This window comes from Lissotriton vulgaris, chromosome 9 (genome assembly GCF_964263255.1).
Source record: "Lissotriton vulgaris chromosome 9, aLisVul1.2, whole genome shotgun sequence".
Taxonomy (NCBI): domain Eukaryota; kingdom Metazoa; phylum Chordata; class Amphibia; order Caudata; family Salamandridae; genus Lissotriton; species Lissotriton vulgaris.
Genome location: NC_141697.1, coordinates 1,214,512,283 through 1,214,530,562, shown reverse-complemented (window position 1 = coordinate 1,214,530,562; position 18,280 = coordinate 1,214,512,283). Strand labels below are relative to the sequence as shown.

The 18,280-nt window shown below is 48.7% G+C and overlaps 1 protein-coding gene across 1 annotated transcript in view; it reads left to right on the top strand.

Annotated features, from left to right (window-relative positions):
• Positions 1-592: 592 nt before the first annotated feature.
• The window catches only part of UQCRC1 (ubiquinol-cytochrome c reductase core protein 1), an 83,753-nt gene continuing 66,065 nt past the window's right edge, over positions 593-18,280 (top strand). Inside the window, exon 1 of the mRNA XM_086939310.1 lies at positions 593-749. Coding sequence (XP_086795436.1) covers positions 687-749 — 63 coding nt within the window. The 5' untranslated portion in view covers positions 593-686. The remainder of the gene's footprint in view (positions 750-18,280) is intronic.

Genomic DNA, 18,280 nt, shown 5'->3' with positions numbered 1-18,280 from the left:
GGTTACCTGTTCAAAGTGTGTATGTTTATGGGCCCAGGTGAGTATGGTAATTGAGCAGGTACCACCACGCGCTAACAATATTTAAATAAGCTTCTGTTATGACATGACTTTCTTACCTAGACTCTTCCCTGATAAAATGAAACAACTCAGCCCAATAGCCGACAGCGGTTACATATCATCTAGTCCTCCTTCTAGCTCCATGATATTACATGGTCGCTCTCTGTTTGCTGGCAGAACCTTCTCATCAAAAGTCACAAAAAACACAGAAATACTGACGCTCCTGTCACTCAACCACCCCCAAAAAAACACCTGCCACCGTTCAACGTAATTTATTTTTTTCATGAAAACTTCATACAACCTTATTGCCTGCTATTAATCCTCATAAAACGTTTTCACTTACATTTAAAAAATTCATTTCCGAACCAACACATTATTTTACTGTCTTTATTAACAGAACACACATTTACTAGACTGAATTTCAAAACGTATAGTTCATTGAAGGTGTTCAAGATTTAAGAAACATACCTCGTTAACAATAAATAGGAATACGAGAGTTAAAGATGGCCACCGTCTCTTACGTGTTCCTGGCGCGACCACGTCTACCCTATGCGCGCTCCCGGTTCAGAGCACGGACACTCCACACTGCGCCTGCGCGTCTTCTCGTCCTCTCTTCTGTCAGGGAGAAAATGGCGGCCTCCGTGTGTAGAGCCGGCGGGGCAGCGGGACGAGCCCTCTTACGGACCAGGGCGGTGAGTCTACAGGTTCCCAAGGAACGGGAAGGTGTTGACGGGCGTGACGGACCTCATATGTACCCGTAGGCCTGGGGAAAGCCGCAATGTGGCGGGGACAGATACTTTGGTCTGAGTGTAAGGTCATTTGGGTTATAGGACTCGGCGTCTCGTAGGGCTGGGAACCGGATAAGTGAAGGGGGCGGTTGGTAATTTCACTTTTGCGAAATGTTGTTTTCCAGTCTGTCAATGTAAACTGTCTCAAGACTAGTGCGAGGATGTTTTTGGTTGTAGATTCGCAGAGTTTGTGTATGTGGCGTGCATATCAACTCATCTTCGTTTGGCAGGTGGTATCCTCCCTTCATTAATACTCTAACAAAATGCCTCACTAGACCCTCTTTTCAAACCTACGTCACCCTGTGGTCAGTACTGACTTGCACAAGGCTGGCCATTGTTTCAATGTTTCAATGTGGGTGAAAAACGAGGAGTTGGAATGCTACAACGATCAATTGACTGCCAGTGCTTAGATTTTTTGTTTGTATTTGGTTTTCCTCCCTTACTAGCCATGGGTAAGGTCAGACGTAGGTCCATTCCTTGCTTCCTTTGCATCCAAGCTATGCCACACTGACAAGGCCGACGCCAGTCCGGGGCTGGACCACTTTCTTTCTGAAGTGCAGGAGGGTTAGTGCATGAAAATGTGTTTATTGCTTTGTTTTTCCCTCACATTTTTATCTCAACCCTTGTGATGTCTTGCATTCTGGCATGGCGTTGTCGGACAACGTCATGTCACTTAAGATGTAACATTGGAGTGATGTGCTTGAATATTTTAGGCCTTTAAAGGGATGTTCTGCACTGTGTGTGCTTTTTCGGCAGTGAAGATTATAGCTAAATGCACTTTTTTTTCCCGTCTGAAACATTGTGCAGTGTCAATATGAAGAATATTGTTTGTATGGATAGTTATGAAGCGGTTAATGAAATGTGTGATACATTTGTATTTTCAGTTCATTAACGTGGATCCAGCTTTTTATGGTACTGTTAAAAACATTTCTCGCCATATTCCCACACATTTAAAAGCCAACTATTCTGCCAGAAGTCTAGCAACATGAAGAGAGGAAAGATTTAAATATTCCGTTTAAACACTGTCACAAGAAAGTTTGTGCAGGTCCTCTGGCAGGCTGTTGCACAAATTGGTGTTGTGATTTTTCTTTTTTTCTGCCACATCTATTGTGCTCGGAGGTAGGCCTCGCCAACAGGCTCTTGTAACTTGAGGGGTAAATTATGCATCAGCCTGTGCTTAAGGTAACCAGGCAAATCTGCATATAGGGCTTTTGAGTCAGCGACAGGAAAATAGGCCCTTCGAATTTCCATTGTAAGTCTGGTACTAATTGCTGATACTGAGTGCACACTTTGTAAATACCAGTCCCCTCAGTATCCATATTTACTAGATTCGCTCTCCACTATATGTGAGCTTTTAGAACTAACTTTTAGCCTTATCTGGTTATGTCTGTAAGAAACTGCACCAAATTCTCTCTGCGTCTCAAATAACTATGATTTACATGGCAAAACATTTATTTTCCTTTTATGAACGTGGTGTCCTGTCCCTTAAGGCGAAATGTCCCCGAACTTGACCTGCATTCATATGGTCTTTCTACACCAGTTGGCCTCTTCTGCTTTATTCACATTATCACAATTGCTTTGTCTGTCAGCTACTTCAGTATAGGAAATGGGAGCCCTCCTGCTCAAAACAATAGGGTAGCTCCAAAGAGCGGAAGAGTAGGTAACTCCCACCTTTCTTAGTCAGAAGATGAAAGCCACCCTCTTTTTCTACAGCAGTTTTATTTTTTCTCCTGTCTCAAGTGCCCTATGACTGTTTCCCTTGCCTATCTGTAATATCTTTCTATACAATACTACCTCTATAGCTGTCTATACCATAGTACCACTAATTATACACTTGTGTCTCTACCATCTATATACCCATGTACATATACCCTTGCCTATTCCCTACTAACTCTACCCCTTTTTACCCTTATACCCATGTTTACTCTAGTATCCCTACCATTGTCCGACTACCCCTACTTCTCCTCCAACATATTATGACCTGCCTGTGCCCTAGCACATCTACCCCAACCTATACACTAGTACTTCCGCTACCTGTATCTGCATATCTTCCCCTTGGTTGTAATCTAAACCACCACCCCCATCAGTACAACACATCTTAGTCCACAGAGATGTAGAATATATGTTGCCCTCTACCCAGGACTCATGGTTTGGGGTTATAGACATCCAGTCTGTGTTTTTTTTGTCCAAAGGGAAAGTACACCCAGCTTCCTGAGCACATGTCCTTTGGCTTCGTCTACCTTGCTTCTGTATGGTTGTAGGGAGGATGGATTTTCTGCTGCTAGGGCCAGATACGCACCCACACCTAAAATATATTCAAAATGGTATATAGGTTTCATTAACGAGAAACCTATGGTAAGAGCGCTAAAGAAATGTAGAAATTGGGGAGAGGATGTAGCCTTACGGCTAGAGCGGAAGACCTCGAAGCTGGGGAACCAGGTTCGAGTCTCTGCAATGACGCTCAACATCCTGTGATTCTGGGCAAATCACGTAATCTTCCCGTGCCTAACAAAAATGAAGAGTGTTTTCTTATGTAACAAACTGGTGCTCCATGTAAAGTGTTCTGATACCTGATTCGGGTCTAGTTCGTACTACATAAAACTCTATTACAAAAAAAAAGTAAGCTGCAGTAAAATTTGCCTTAATAAAAGTAGTTCCAATATAAAAACAAGCATTTGCAATGCAATAGGTCTCGCATTAGGAAAGTTTGAGTTATTGGTCTTGTAAATTACATTTTTTTTATGTATGTGTTGTTTTTGAAAATGGCTAAATTAATAGCTTTGTCATTTACAATGCCAATAGTTATAACTTTCACAAATGTGACACCTATAGCATTTGTAATGCAACATGTTTTGTATTTACGTGACTTAGATGTATTGATATTACAAATATCAATGGCTTGTAATTTTTTTAAATAATTAATATTTAAATAAAAGTGATTGTCATTTATAATGGCAATAGCTTAGACTCTTGTAAATAACTTTTGTGACGATTATGTTCAGTGTATTTTATTGTGACAAATTCAAGAACAGAAGTGAAATATTAAATTCTTTTTGTGACATTTGTAATAAAGCTTTAAACATTGAGAGAACATATTTGAACCAGTGATGCTGTGGTTGCGCTGAGTGATGCTGTGGTTGCGCTGCGCGGAGGGTTCGAGGCAAGAGGACCAGGAGTAGGGGTGTGCTCTGCCACGGGGTGGCATGGAGGCTCAAGGACAATAAGGGGATGTGGTGATGCGGGCAGGTGGTGGAAGTTTGCAAGGTGGACACGGAGGGAGTGATGTTTGCTGTAGAGGTTTTGAGAGGTGCGCATCCATCGGAGGGGGGCGGCTCTCAAATTGGTGGGGCTCTGTTTTCGGAGGGAGGACTCGGGTGGAGACAAAAGGTGGATGGCTGCAGGGCGGGCACTGGTGAGGCGGAGGGTGTCCCGGACTGGGGGGGGGGGTCAAGGAAAGGGGAGGAATGCGGGGTGGCGGGTCAGGATCACGTGGCAGTGGATGAAAGGTGGGGTGGATGGTCTAGACGAAAAGTGCGGTTTCAAGGAAGAGGGATGGCGATGCAAGAGCTGCGGGTAGAGGTCTTGGTTGCTGTTAGGCAGAGAGGTTACGTCATTTGAGTAAGAGGGCGATTTCACCTCTTGAAGATGATCGCCGTCTGAGTGCCGATTAGAATAGGGAAGGTGCAGGAACTCCTGGTAAAGAAGAAACTTCACGGGGTAACCGTTTCATGCATAGTTCTGGGAGGTCGAGGGACAAAGAGAGGTAACTTGCTCGGTTAATACTGCGAAGTGAATGGGATGTGCGAGAACGTCCCCTCAAGGCCACCGGAAGGATAGAGAAAGGGCGCCAATTAGGTTGCCAGGGAGGAGCCATAATGGGGTCGGATTGCAGGGTAAAGGAGGGATGAGAAGGGTTGCGGGAGGGGGCCGTCCAGGACAATGAATGTAGAGAGATAAGGATATGGGCGCAGGCAAGGGAAGGACATAGGGAACGGAAGGGAGATATTACACGTAGCAACATCATATCGTTTGGATGGCACTGGTTGGTGAATAGGCACTCAAGGTATACTGCAGGAATTGGGCATAGATCTGGTAATACAGAGCTTGTTGGGCAGCAAGGGGCTGCCAGCTAAATTGAGCTATTAGTGCATAGAATGTCATTAGGCGCTATCCTGGTGAAATATACGTGTGTTTGGGCTTGGGGGGGTGAAAAAGAGAAGAAGCGGTGTTAGGAGAAAAGGGCGCCAAGGGGAGTAGGGGGATGGGGCAACAACGCAGGTAGCCACAGAAGATTCAGAGTAGGGGGTTAGTAAAAAAAAAAAAAGGGTCATCACAGGAAAGGAATTGGTAAGATGAGGAGAATGGTAGATAAGACACCGCACTGGGTCCTGTAATATGTTTCGGGCATAGCGTTATAAGGTCGATGGGGAGAGAGGGAGATAATTTGCTCGGTTAAAAGTGCGGAGTGAGTATTGGATGCCCGAGAACGCCCCTTCAAGGCCACTGTAAAAGATAGCGGAAAGCGTGCCAGAGGCCCTAAGTAGGGGCTATGGAAGAGGCAACGCCGGGTCGGATATCAGGGTAAGGGAGGAAGGAACGGGGTTGGGGGGAGGGGGCTGTACAGGATAGAGATAAGGATCAGAGCGGCCATGGGATGACCAGTTGGTGCCATTCGGAGATAGCCCGGTGCCTTGAGTGCTGTTGGGGGGAGGGGCGGGACAACAGGAGGAGGGGCTGGGACGAGAGCATGGTGGGTCGCCACCAGGGAGATGCCCCCCCCCTTCCTGTGCTTACGGAGGTTAATTAACTAGACAACAGACAGAACTGCCGGGCCATAACTCCGTTGGCACCCATCTCTGTGGCAGCCGTGAGTGCAGTCCCAGGACCCTTGCTGCAGTTTTATCCACCAGTTGCACCCCCGGACTCTCTGCCCGTGCCCCGGGAGGGAGCATCGCCCCCGTGTCCTCCTCCTGTAGTCGCTCACCAAGCTGTCGCTTCAGGCGGGCCCTGTAATTCCACACATTACGGTAAATCCTGGTTGTCCTGCTCTGGCCACGTGACTGCTGAAGTGTCTCTTTCCCTGTTGCTCCTAAAGCAAATTTCCCTGAAAAGAGGGGGGAGTCAAAGTGAGCCGGAGTGGAGCCCTTGACACGGAGCCTGTCGTCGCCCCCGCCACCCCCGTGCCTGCTGCTGACACCCTCACACCAGTCCCTGACACCCCCCCCCCCCCCCCCCACACTCAGGACATGTCAGTTTGCTGAAGTTGACTCTGCCTCCGGGACCAGCATGGGGATGTGTCACAGCCTGCGGATCCGGCTGATCGGACCCCACCAGCCCTCCATCACCTACCCCTGAGGCCCCCGGGGTCCCCCGAGGATAGGATCCCCCTGGGACTGGGCTCCCTGGAATACACGGACCCCCAACTCATCAAAGCCTGCATTAAAGCCAATAGGAAGCGGAGCCGGAGCATCAACAAGAGCCTGAAGGCGGAGAAGAGGGAGTACAAGCAGACGCACAGGCTCCTGCTGCTGGTGGTGTTTGCTGACAGGCGAGCACAGCTCTAAGAGGAATGCGTGGGCAGCAGTCCAGTTTTTGATGAGCTTGTCCTGGTAAACAGTACTGGGAAAGCTCCGGAAATTATAAAAAGTCATGCGAAAGCGGTGGTTTCGGTGCATTAGTGAGGGGAGCAGCGAGTTGCTGTAGCGAGCTAGCTGGAAGCTTCTCACACAGTGTTGTGACGTCGTGCCCAGGAGTTACGCGCGGGTGCTCTCTTATGACTCAGCAACAGAGAGGAGGCTGTAGTGGTGGAAAGCATCCATCAGTGAAGCAAAATGACCAGTGGGGTGGCGTATCACCGATTGTAAAAAGAGCACCCGGCACCCGCTCCCGTGTACTTAAGAAATTTAATGCGGGAGTTTTAGATCCCGCCAAATATCAATAACTCTAGATCAATCCAGCGCGTTTTATTATCCACTAATGTACTGCACGCTCAGCTAAGAGTGAACTAATGAAGAGGTGGGTGATGCCTCTCTGCAAATTACTTCTAATGGCTGAGGGCATATGATGTGCATCTAGTCCAAGTAAATACATGCATGCTGTCAACAGCTGGAGACCACAGAGACGCCTGCACAAAGAATATGTAAAACAAGACGAGCGTTTAATCCAGAGGTTATTGAAAAATGCACTATTTGCTAAAATAAACAAGCAATCTCACCGCCACAGCCTGGCTTCAACAGGAAGCCAGGCAATCTTTGTTGGGACTGGGGCGGGCCCGGACAAATACAGGAAGCAGGCGCTCCTGTGCCCGCCGGAAGATTTCCGTCTTAGCTAGCGGGGCTCCCGTGCTCGTGGAGAGCCCCGCTGCCCCCGCCTGTTAACCAAAATGACCCGCTGGCTGCAGAGGGACACGCAAGAAGAACCTGGTGAGTAGGGTGTGAGGGGGATGTTTGTGCGCGTGTGTGTGTGTGTGTGTGTGTGTGTGTGTGTGTGTGTGTGTGTGTGTGTGTGTGTGTGTGTGTGTGTGTGTGTGTGTGTGTGTGTACGCGCGCGTGTCTGTGTGTGCACGCGCGCGTGTCTGTGTGTGCACGCGCGCGTGTCTGTGTGTGCACGCGCGCGTGTCTGTGTCTGTGTGTGCGCGCGTCTGTGTCTGTGTGTGCGCGCGTGTGTCTGTCTGTCTGTCTGTCTGTGCGTGTGTCTGTGCGCGTGTGTCTGTCTGTGCGCGTGTGTCTGTCTGTGCGCGTGTGTCTGTCTGTCTGTGCGCGCGTGTGTCTGTGTGTGCGCGCGCGTCTGTGTGTGTGTGTGCGTGCGCGTCTGTGTGTGTGTGCGCGCGCGCGTCTGTGTGTGTGTGTGCGCGCGCGCGCGTCTGTGTGTGTGTGTGTGGGCGCGCGCGCGTCTGTGTGTGTGTGTGTGGGCGCGCTCGCGTCTGTGTGTGTGTGTGTGGGCGCGCGCGCGTCTGTGTGTGTGTGTGTGTGGGCGCGCGCGCGTCTGTGTGTGTGGGCGCGCATGTGTGTGCGCGTATGTGTGTGTGTGTTAAAAGAGCCCGATGACTGGTTGGTGGGGGGGGAGGGGTGTGTACGCGAGTGTCTGTCTAGCATGACGCCACTTTCTGACCCACACTGTTTTGTAAACCGAGCGCACACAGCAAGCAGCCAGCAGCAAAAGCGCGATCGCGAGGACAAATCTGAGACAGCAGAGGCGTGTGGCCGAACGCTGTCTCAGATTTCCAGGAAACTGAAAACAATAGTTGTCGAGCTAGACCGCATGCGCAACTCTAGCTCGACCTAAAAATGAAGTATACTTTTAAATAGACTAATTGTGGCTGTTCCCAATGCCTCCAGAATGCTCCTTTATTATTTGCAAATAGTTGGAGATCAGGAGCAAGATAGCGGCTTGGTTCCAAAATAAAATGTATCCAAAAATATTTATAAGCGGGGGAAAAAATCAGGTGGAAGTTGAACAAGGATTTGTGAACTATTGTTTGCTTTCAAAATAAACCTAAGATTATGTGCAACTTTTGAAAAGGCACAAATGCGATAGTTTTCCTAAACTATTGTTCCGTTTTAAAGGGCCATGTTATATACCATTTTGAAGGACTCTAATTAATTAATCCAGTTTGATGCATGTCCTTAGCTATAAAAATAATAATAATGTAGAAGCAATGTAAAGTCATTATGGGCAACCTAAAAAATAATTGGGTCCTTATTCTTTAAGTCGAGTGCTCCCACATGTTCCAGATTTACTACTTTTAGGAATTTGTAAAAGCTCAAAGACTATATAACATTTTAAATTTTAACATAAACTTAGTACAGTGCAAATGTCCAATCATTGTTAAAACGCTTAGCAAACAAGGGAACTGAGGCACAATGAGAATAAGTGATTCTTTGTGTGCAAGTGGAGAAGGTGTGACTGTGAGCAAACTCTCTAACCCTCTGCTGGAGCTGGACCACAAGTAGACTCTCGATTTAATATACAATAACATTTTGTGAAATCTTGCGAATGCTTTCATAAGATGTTTTCCCAGAAAATAAAGTGAGAAACTGTGCAGCGATAGAATCAGAAAAATTATCTATCATAAATTGTGAAGGTGATGACCTGTTCAGAGCTGCCCCATGATCGAGATCACTGAAGGCCAGCATTCTGTTCATAAACCACGCCTCTGCTTTTGCAAAGTTTGTGAATATCTAACAAATTGTTCTAAATAGAACTCTGGTATAGTTAGCACATGGCATAATCGGAGCCTTGGTAGAATCTAAGCAATGGCATATTCTGACGCTTTCAGCCGAACCCCTTTTATAATGAGATTTATGAGATTGTTGCCATCATTTGTCACCACATGGGACACGTGTTTTTTGTTTTTGTATCTGTAAATTTCTGCAACATTTAATCGGTTGGATAAGTACATCTTTGATTAATTTCGCATCCTGGATACTTCTGCCTCATCAATATTATAGAACCTCTTCATTCACTGTGATCCCTTTAAGTTATTGGCTATTAAATAGTTCATGCACTGTTTATTATATATTGTTTATAGTGCGAATAGAACCTGCCCATTGCTTACGCGTGTGTGAGCTTTCCTTCCTGTGCTTGTGTTGGCCCATTCGCTGGAGCATGGATGCATTACTGTGTCCTTAGACTGCCTGCTTTTATTTTTGTTTAAGCCGTCCTTGAGTGTATGTTTTCCAGCTGTCTTACTAATGTGCTTCTCTTCCCCTCTTTGTTGTACTCTGTTGCCCGTAAGCTTCTCCCCAGTCTCCTCTGAGATGCGCTTGCCCAAGTGCTCTCTCTCTCGCGCGCGTTTGCATTTCTTCCCACCCTCCATTTTGCTCTCCCTCTCGTATGTTTCCTCAGACCCACTTTGCTTCTGTTCCCCGCCTGTGTTGCTTCCCCTCAGTATTTTAAATGGAAAAAAAGGATTTCTCACATTTTTATAATTTTGTATGAAGAAAATTGAATGGGAGAGGATGTGGCCCAACAGCTAGAGCGGTCGATCTCGAAGCTGGTGAACCGTGTTTGAGCCTCGGCTGGGACGCTCAGTATCCTGCAATTCTGGGCAAATCACTTAATCTCCCCGTGCCTACCATAATGAATGTTGCTGTCTGTAACACAACTGGTGCTCATGTAAAGTGCTCCGATACCTTTGGGTTGAGTTTGCACTATATAAAACAAAAACTAAAAACTATCTGAGTTGAGGGGGAAATATGGGGAAAAAATTGCCAGCCTAATTTTGTAGCCGTGGGTGCACATGCAAGATGACGCAATATTTTTTTTTTCTTATTTACCCAATCTGCACAGGAGCAGCAGGGTTAAAAGATTTTTGCAACACCAGTGTGGCCAAGATTGGCTTCGAAAATGCTTGTTGCCTTACTGGTGCTCCAGTTTCCCATTACCTGCTTTCTCGCGATATTACCCTGCTCTCATTTCTGTTTCCTGGTACTCTAACGTTATTTTGTGAGTTTTTTTCCTTTTTTTTTTGCAAATTCACCAGTGGAGTTTTCCTAGCATATGTATTTGGGGCTGTTTCTAACCCCCCCCCCCCCCCCCCCCCCCCTCATTTTCCATTTTCAGTTAATTACGGCATTGCCGATTTCCACCACTGCTTCACAATAATCCAACTTTTTGTGGCTGAAAGCATGCAGGGTATATAAACACATTGAAAGTTTTGTAACCAACTTGGTATTCACTTGCCTTGCCACTGTTTCTTGGCTGTCGTTATACTTGTTGTTGGTTATTTTGCTGCATAATTACCGTTTTGTTAGATACTATTCAATCCCATTAATGGTTGAAGAGTGAACACACAACCATCGCCTCATCTTTTTGAGTCACTGGATAGTTTTCTGTTTTTTTGTTAATGAACACCTGACAAGGACATTTTAATTTCTTGAGAGATGGTTCACGTTTATTTAATGATTACTTTTAAATTCTGTTTTTTTTAGACCTCCATAATTTTTCATCAGTTATGTTTCCCTTGGCACTACGTCGTATGTTAACTGTTTTCCAAATTTATTTGTAAAGGTTTTCTTTGTCAACGGACCCCACAATCCTTTTTAGGTTTCGCCTGCGAAGAGATGCGCTCTGCGCATCTTTTCGGCGCAGGCGAAATCCTGTTGAGATCTGTAGTGTGGCTTGGTTCGGCCCTCGTCCTTGATTGGCTGGCTCCGTAAACGGAGCCTTGCCATTGGACGAGGGGCCTGTCCGTCAATGCCGGACCAGACACGGGGGCGTTCCCGACATTCTTTGGCTTTTGCCGACGTCACGGGACGCCGGGAACGCCCCCGTGTCTGGTCCGGCCGGGCCGTGCTTGCTGCTGTCCTGGGCATGCTTTTCCCCCGGCACGTTTCCCGCCTCCCTCCCGCCGTTCGTGTTCTCTCCCGCCCCCCTCCCCCCTCACGCCCCCTGTGTCCTCTCCCGCCCCCTCCCGCCGTCCGTTTTAATTTATATTCACTCAATGTACACTTTTCTGCCGCCTCCCGCCGTTCGTGTTCTCTCCCGCCCCCCTCCCCCCTCACGCCCCCTGTGTCCTCTCCCGCCCCCTCCCGCCGTCCGTTTTAATTTATATTCACTCAATGTACACTTATCTGCCGGGATCCACCATTCTCGGTCTTACTTTGCGTGCTAATTACCCTTGTTTCAGATGTGTTCATGCATTTCCACCCATATATTTTTAGCTGCCTACATATAATGTTGTATTTCTTTTTTGCTAGGCATACACCATGCTCCACTGTACGCTTTTCCTTACAGCGTTTGGAATGGAGTCTAGGAACTCCCGCCCGCCCCCCTCGTCCTCTCCCGCCCCCCCCTGTCCTCACAAACATATATTGGTATCCCGTCCCGCCCGGGGGTTTCTTCAGCCGGCCGGCCAATCCCAGCGCGGCCGGCCGGAAGTGCCCGCCCCCCCCCCCCCCCCCCCCCGCCGCCCAGCGCGAGAAGAGGAGCCACGGCGAGCGCTGGAAGTCTGCGCTGCTCATGGAAAACAAGCTTCCCCACTCGGGTAACTGCTGGAAGTGAAGGTAGGCACATCGGGCATGAGTGTGTGTGGGGCTTCAGAATTGGCACTTTCCCCTGTATGACGAGCACTGCTAAAAACACCAGCATACGGACCTGGAACCCTTGGAAAGCTGCAGTTTCTAATAGAAAGCACAAGCCCGAGTCTAGGAACTCGGCAGCACCCTCCCCCGAACCACAATCCGCCCCCCTCCACAACTATGTAACACCCGAGATGTCACAACACAGCTCAATAAATCCCACTGCACGTATATTCCGTGGCCGCGTGGACAATGCCACCTTTTCATACCCACATCTGCACATATCCCATTCCCCCAGCAGAGCCAGCGAGGGAACCAAGCCACCAGGGGCTGCGTCCGTGCACTCCCTGCTCCTCCCAGAGCACCTTTCCCTCTAGAACTATGAAACATCAGAAAGGGTTTCTGGCCACCCCAGGCCTGGCGTGTCTTACCCTTTCTGCCGAAAGCAAAAATCTCTACGGTGAACCCCGATTTTCTGGAACCATATACCACGGCCTCAAGTGACAAGCTCTGCCATGCGCCCTTTCCTCTACCCTCCCAACTCTTACAGTTTTTCTCCTCCACAGGCTGAGATTTCTTTTAAGTATTATTCCCCTCACCCATGGCCCAGGTCTTACCCCCCAGTCATGTCGCATCTCGATTCGAGGCTCTATCTCACGCCCCTTCCCGGTGCTAGAAACCCTTCTAAAGGATGCCCCCATCCGAAGCTCTATTTATCCACTGCCCCCAGAGAGATCCCAACTTTGTAACATAGCGCTTTGTTTCTTATTTGGCTAGACTGTGTAACATAGCGCTTTGTTTTCTATTTAATTAGATTGTGTAACATAGCGCTTACTTTTGTATTTAGTTAGACCATGTAACATAGCGCTTTGTTTTGTATTTAGTTGGACTTTGTAACATAGCGCTTTGTTTTGTAGTTAGTTAGACTGTGTAACATAGCGCTTGCAAGGCTGTGCCTCTCACGCTGACCCGTGTGAGTACCTACCGACCCAGGGGGGAGCGTCAGCTCTGCTGTTGGTGACGTCTACTTGCCCCTCTCTCTCACAAGGTACACAGTCTACTCCCCTCTCTCTGCGTCTCTTCTCTCCCTCTCTAGCTCTTCATCTCTCTTATTCTGCCTGTTTCCTGCTCGCTCGCTCTCGTGCTCCCTCTCTTTCGGTCTCTCTTTCACATTGTCTCGCTCCTGCTCTAGATGTGTGTCTCTCTCTTACTCTCACCCCTTTCCATTCTGCTTTTTCTCCTTTCTCTTTAGCTCTTCTTTTTTTCGTTCTCACTTTATCTCCCCTCTCACTTCATTGCTATTTCTCCTTCTTTCTTTTTCTTACTCTCTCCATCCCTTCCTCTCCCTCCCTAACTCTTTTCTTCCCTCCCTTCGTCTCCCCCTCTCTCTCCCTCCCTCCTTCCTCTCTCCCTCCCAGCCTCCCTCCCTGCCTCTCTTTGTCCCTCCTACTCATCATCCCTCCCTCCTTTCCTCTCTCGCTCCCTTTCTTACAGTCAGTGCTATTGTGAAATGTCAGTGCTTCGTGGGGGGTCTAGCTTAAACTGCATTTCTGGTCGGACCCTTTCTTAGCATTCCTTTCTCTTTTTCACGGGTGATTTTAATGTCAGATTCGTTTTCCTTAAACAATTTGTTTTGACTTTGGCTAGAGTGTGTAACATAGCGCTTTGTTGTGTATGTAGTTGAACTTTGTAACATAGCGCTTGGTTTCTTATTTGGCTAGACTGTGTAACATAACGCTTTGTTTTCTATTTAATTAGATTGTGTAACATAGCGCTTACTTTTGTATTTAGTTAGACCATGTAACATAGCGCTTTGTTTTGTATTTAGTTGGACTTTGTAACATAGCGCTTTGTTTTGTAGTTAGTTAGACTGTAACATAGCGCTTGCAAGGCTGTGCCTCTCACGCTGACCCGTGTGAGTACCTACCGACCCAGGGGGGAGCGTCAGCTCTGCTGTTGGTGACGTCTACTTGCCCCTCTCTCTCACAAGGTACACAGTCTACTCCCCTCTCTCTGCGTCTCTTCTCTCCCTCTCTAGCTCTTCATCTCTCTTATTTTGCCTGTTTCCTGCTCGCTCGCTCTCGTGCTCCCTCTCTTTCGGTCTCTCACATTGTCTCGCTCCTGCTCTACATGTGTGTCTCTCTCTCTCTTACTCTCACCCCTTTCCATTCTGCTTTTTCTCCTTTCTCTTTAGCTCTTGTTCTTTTTTTCGTTCTCACTTTATCTCCCCTCTCACTTCATTGCTATTTCTCCTTCTTTCTTTTTCTTAATCTCTCTCCATCCCTTCCTCTCCCTCCCTAACTCTTTTCTTCCCTCCCTTCGTCTCCCCCTCTCTCCCTCCCTCCTTCCTCTCTCCCTCCCTGACTCTCTTTGTCCCTCCTACTCATCATCCCTCCCTCCTTTCCTCTCTCGCTCCCTTTCTTCCTCCCTCCCTCTCCCTCCCCTCCCTCCTTTCCTCCCTCCGTCCCTCTTTTCTTCCATTCCTCTCTCCAGTCCCCCTCTCTCAACACCTCCCTCCCTCTCCACCTCCCACCCCACCTCACTCCCTCACTACCTCTCTCCATCCCTCCCTCTCTCCGTCCGTCCCTCTCTCTACCACCCTTCGTCTCTCTACCTTCCTCCGTCCATCCCTCTCTCCCTCCCTGCCTTCCTCTCTCCCTCCCTCTCTGTCCCGCCCCCTCCCTCTCTGTCCCTCCCTCTCTCTCCCTCGCTGCCTCCCTCTCTCCCCCTCGCTGCCTTCCTCTCTCCCCCGTCCCTCCCTCTCTCCCCCGTCCCTCTCTCTCTCCCTCCCTCGTCTCTCTCCCTCCCTCCCTCTCTCCATCTCTCCCTCTACCTCCCCCCTTCCCTCTCTCCCTGCCTCTCTCCCTGCCTCTCTCCCCCCTGCCTCCCTTCCTCTCTTCCTCCCTCACACTCTCCGCACCCCCCTCTCTGTACCCCCTCTCTCCCTCTCGCTCTCCCTCTCTCCCTCCCTCTCTCTCCCCCTCTCCCCCTCTCTCCATCTCTCCCTCCGCCCCTCCCTCTCTCCCCTGCCCCCCTCCCTTCCTCTCTTCTTCCCTCACACTCTCCGTACCCCCTCTCTCCCTACCTCTCTTCCTCACTCTTTTGCTCTCATTCGCTTTCACCCTCTGTGTCTCGGAGACTCCCTCATGCTATCGGTCCATAAGCCTGAAGACTACTTAAGGAAGCCTGGGACCCACAATTCCCTGGAGCTCGAGGGGGATCAGTACCACTGAACCCCCTGAGATGTGAAACCGAACCCACTGCACCCTCTTATGTGTGAGCTGCTGCTATGTTACGATATTCTAAATACACCTCACTGTCTCCGAATATTACATATAAACACACATTTTGAATTTGGACGAGTGCCCCTGTGCACTGTCAGTGATCTGGCCAAAGAGGGCACGAACTACCTGAAACTGGATCATAAATCCAAGATGTTCCAAACATGGTCCCCAAAAATACGTTTGGCCCAGAGCCCCCAAAATCCTTAAAATGTCCCTGATGACAGCGCTGTAGTGATGGACTTCCATTCCTGGAACGTGCCAAACCTGGACCATAGGGCATCCCGACTGACCATACATCCTCCTCCCGGTGACGGGATCAAGTTCCTTCATAGCTCATCCTGCAAAGTGGTTCACTTCAAGGCGTTCAGGTGCGTTCATTGTGTCTGGTGGTTTTGAAAAGCGCCAGATTAGGAATATTGGGGTTTTAAGCGTTGTACAATACAGCGCCCCTACATTCAAATCACACAAGGTCAGGTAGGTGAAAGGAGAGATGAGACTTCATGCCCATTCAATCCACAGGGTTTATTCTAATACTGGCAGCGGGAGGAGCTTGTGTACCAATTACATAGATGCCGCCAAAAGGGAACAAGCATTTACAATGCAATGGTCTCGGCATTCTTAAAGTTAGAGCTATTGGCATTGCTCATGACATTATTTTTATTTATGCTTTTGTTTTTAAAACATAAATAAATGGCATTGTCATTTACAATGCCTATAGCAGGTCATAAGCCTCCTTTTGTTGGAGTCTCCTGGCTGTCAGCAGTCAGGAGCCTCACACCTGATGCAAATGGAGCGGAGGGCTCTGTGCGTGTGTTTGGGGAGCTCTTTGCGTGTGTGTGGGGGGCTCTTGTGTGTGGGGGGCTCTTGTGTGTGTGGGGGGCTCTTGTGTGTGTGGGGGGCTCTTGTGTGTGTGGGGGGCTCTTGTGTGTGTGGGGGGCTCTTGTGTGTGTGTGGGGGGCTCTTGTGTGTGTGTGGGGGGCTCTTGTGTGTGTGTGGGGGGCTCTTGTGTGTGTGTGGGGGGCTCTTGTGTGTGTGTGGGGGGCTCTTGTGTGTGTGTGGGGGGCTCTTGCGTGTGGGGGGCTCTTGCGTGTGTGTGGGGGGCTCTTGCGTGTGTGGGGGCTTTTGCGTGTGTGGGGGTCTATTGCATGTGTGGGGGTCTATTGCATGTGTGGGGGTCTATTGCATGTGTGGGGGTCTATTGCATGTGTGGGGGGCTCTTGCGTGTGTGTGGGGGGCTCTTGCGTGTGTGTGTGTGTGGGGGGGGCTCTTGCGTGTGTGTGTGTGGGGGGGGCTCTTGCGTGTGTGTGTGGGGGGGGCTCTTGTGTGGTGTGTGGGGGGGCTCTTGTGTGGTGTGTGTGTGGGCCTCGTGTGTGTGTGGGGGGCTCTTGTGTGTGTGTGGGGCTCTTGTGTGGGTGTGTGTGTGTGCAAATGCAAATAAATCCCACTGCACGTATATTCCGTGGCCGCGTGGACAATGCCACCTTTTCATACCCACATCTGCACATATCCCATTCCCCCAGCAGAGCCAGCGAGGGAACCAAGCCACCAGGGGCTGCGTCCGTGCACTCCCTGCTCCTCCCAGAGCACCTTTCCCTCTAGAACTATGAAACATCAGAAAGGGTTTCTGGCCACCCCAGGCCTGGCGTGTCTTACCCTTTCTGCCGAAAGCAAAAATCTCTACGGTGAACCCCGATTTTCTGGAACCATATACCACGGCCTCAAGTGACAAGCTCTGCCATGCGCCCTTTCCTCTACCCTCCCAACTCTTACAGTTTTTCTCCTCCACAGGCTGAGATTTCTTTTAAGTATTATTCCCCTCACCCATGGCCCAGGTCTTACCCCCCAGTCATGTCGCATCTCGATTCGAGGCTCTATCTCACGCCCCTTCCCGGTGCTAGAAACCCTTCTAAAGGATGCCCCCATCCGAAGCTCTATTTATCCACTGCCCCCAGAGAGATCCCAACTTTGTAACATAGCGCTTTGTTTCTTATTTGGCTAGACTGTGTAACATAGCGCTTTGTTTTCTATTTAATTAGATTGTGTAACATAGCGCTTACTTTTGTATTTAGTTAGACCATGTAACATAGCGCTTTGTTTTGTATTTAGTTGGACTTTGTAACATAGCGCTTTGTTTTGTAGTTAGTTAGACTGTGTAACATAGCGCTTGCAAGGCTGTGCCTCTCACGCTGACCCGTGTGAGTACCTACCGACCCAGGGGGGAGCGTCAGCTCTGCTGTTGGTGACGTCTACTTGCCCCTCTCTCTCACAAGGTACACAGTCTACTCCCCTCTCTCTGCGTCTCTTCTCTCCCTCTCTAGCTCTTCATCTCTCTTATTCTGCCTGTTTCCTGCTCGCTCGCTCTCGTGCTCCCTCTCTTTCGGTCTCTCTTTCACATTGTCTCGCTCCTGCTCTAGATGTGTGTCTCTCTCTTACTCTCACCCCTTTCCATTCTGCTTTTTCTCCTTTCTCTTTAGCTCTTCTTTTTTTCGTTCTCACTTTATCTCCCCTCTCACTTCATTGCTATTTCTCCTTCTTTCTTTTTCTTACTCTCTCCATCCCTTCCTCTCCCTCCCTAACTCTTTTCTTCCCTCCCTTCGTCTCCCCCTCTCTCTCCCTCCCTCCTTCCTCTCTCCCTCCCAGCCTCCCTCCCTGCCTCTCTTTGTCCCTCCTACTCATCATCCCTCCCTCCTTTCCTCTCTCGCTCCCTTTCTTACAGTCAGTGCTATTGTGAAATGTCAGTGCTTCGTGGGGGGTCTAGCTTAAACTGCATTTCTGGTCGGACCCTTTCTTAGCATTCCTTTCTCTTTTTCACGGGTGATTTTAATGTCAGATTCGTTTTCCTTAAACAATTTGTTTTGACTTTGGCTAGAGTGTGTAACATAGCGCTTTGTTGTGTATGTAGTTGAACTTTGTAACATAGCGCTTGGTTTCTTATTTGGCTAGACTGTGTAACATAACGCTTTGTTTTCTATTTAATTAGATTGTGTAACATAGCGCTTACTTTTGTATTTAGTTAGACCATGTAACATAGCGCTTTGTTTTGTATTTAGTTGGACTTTGTAACATAGCGCTTTGTTTTGTAGTTAGTTAGACTGTAACATAGCGCTTGCAAGGCTGTGCCTCTCACGCT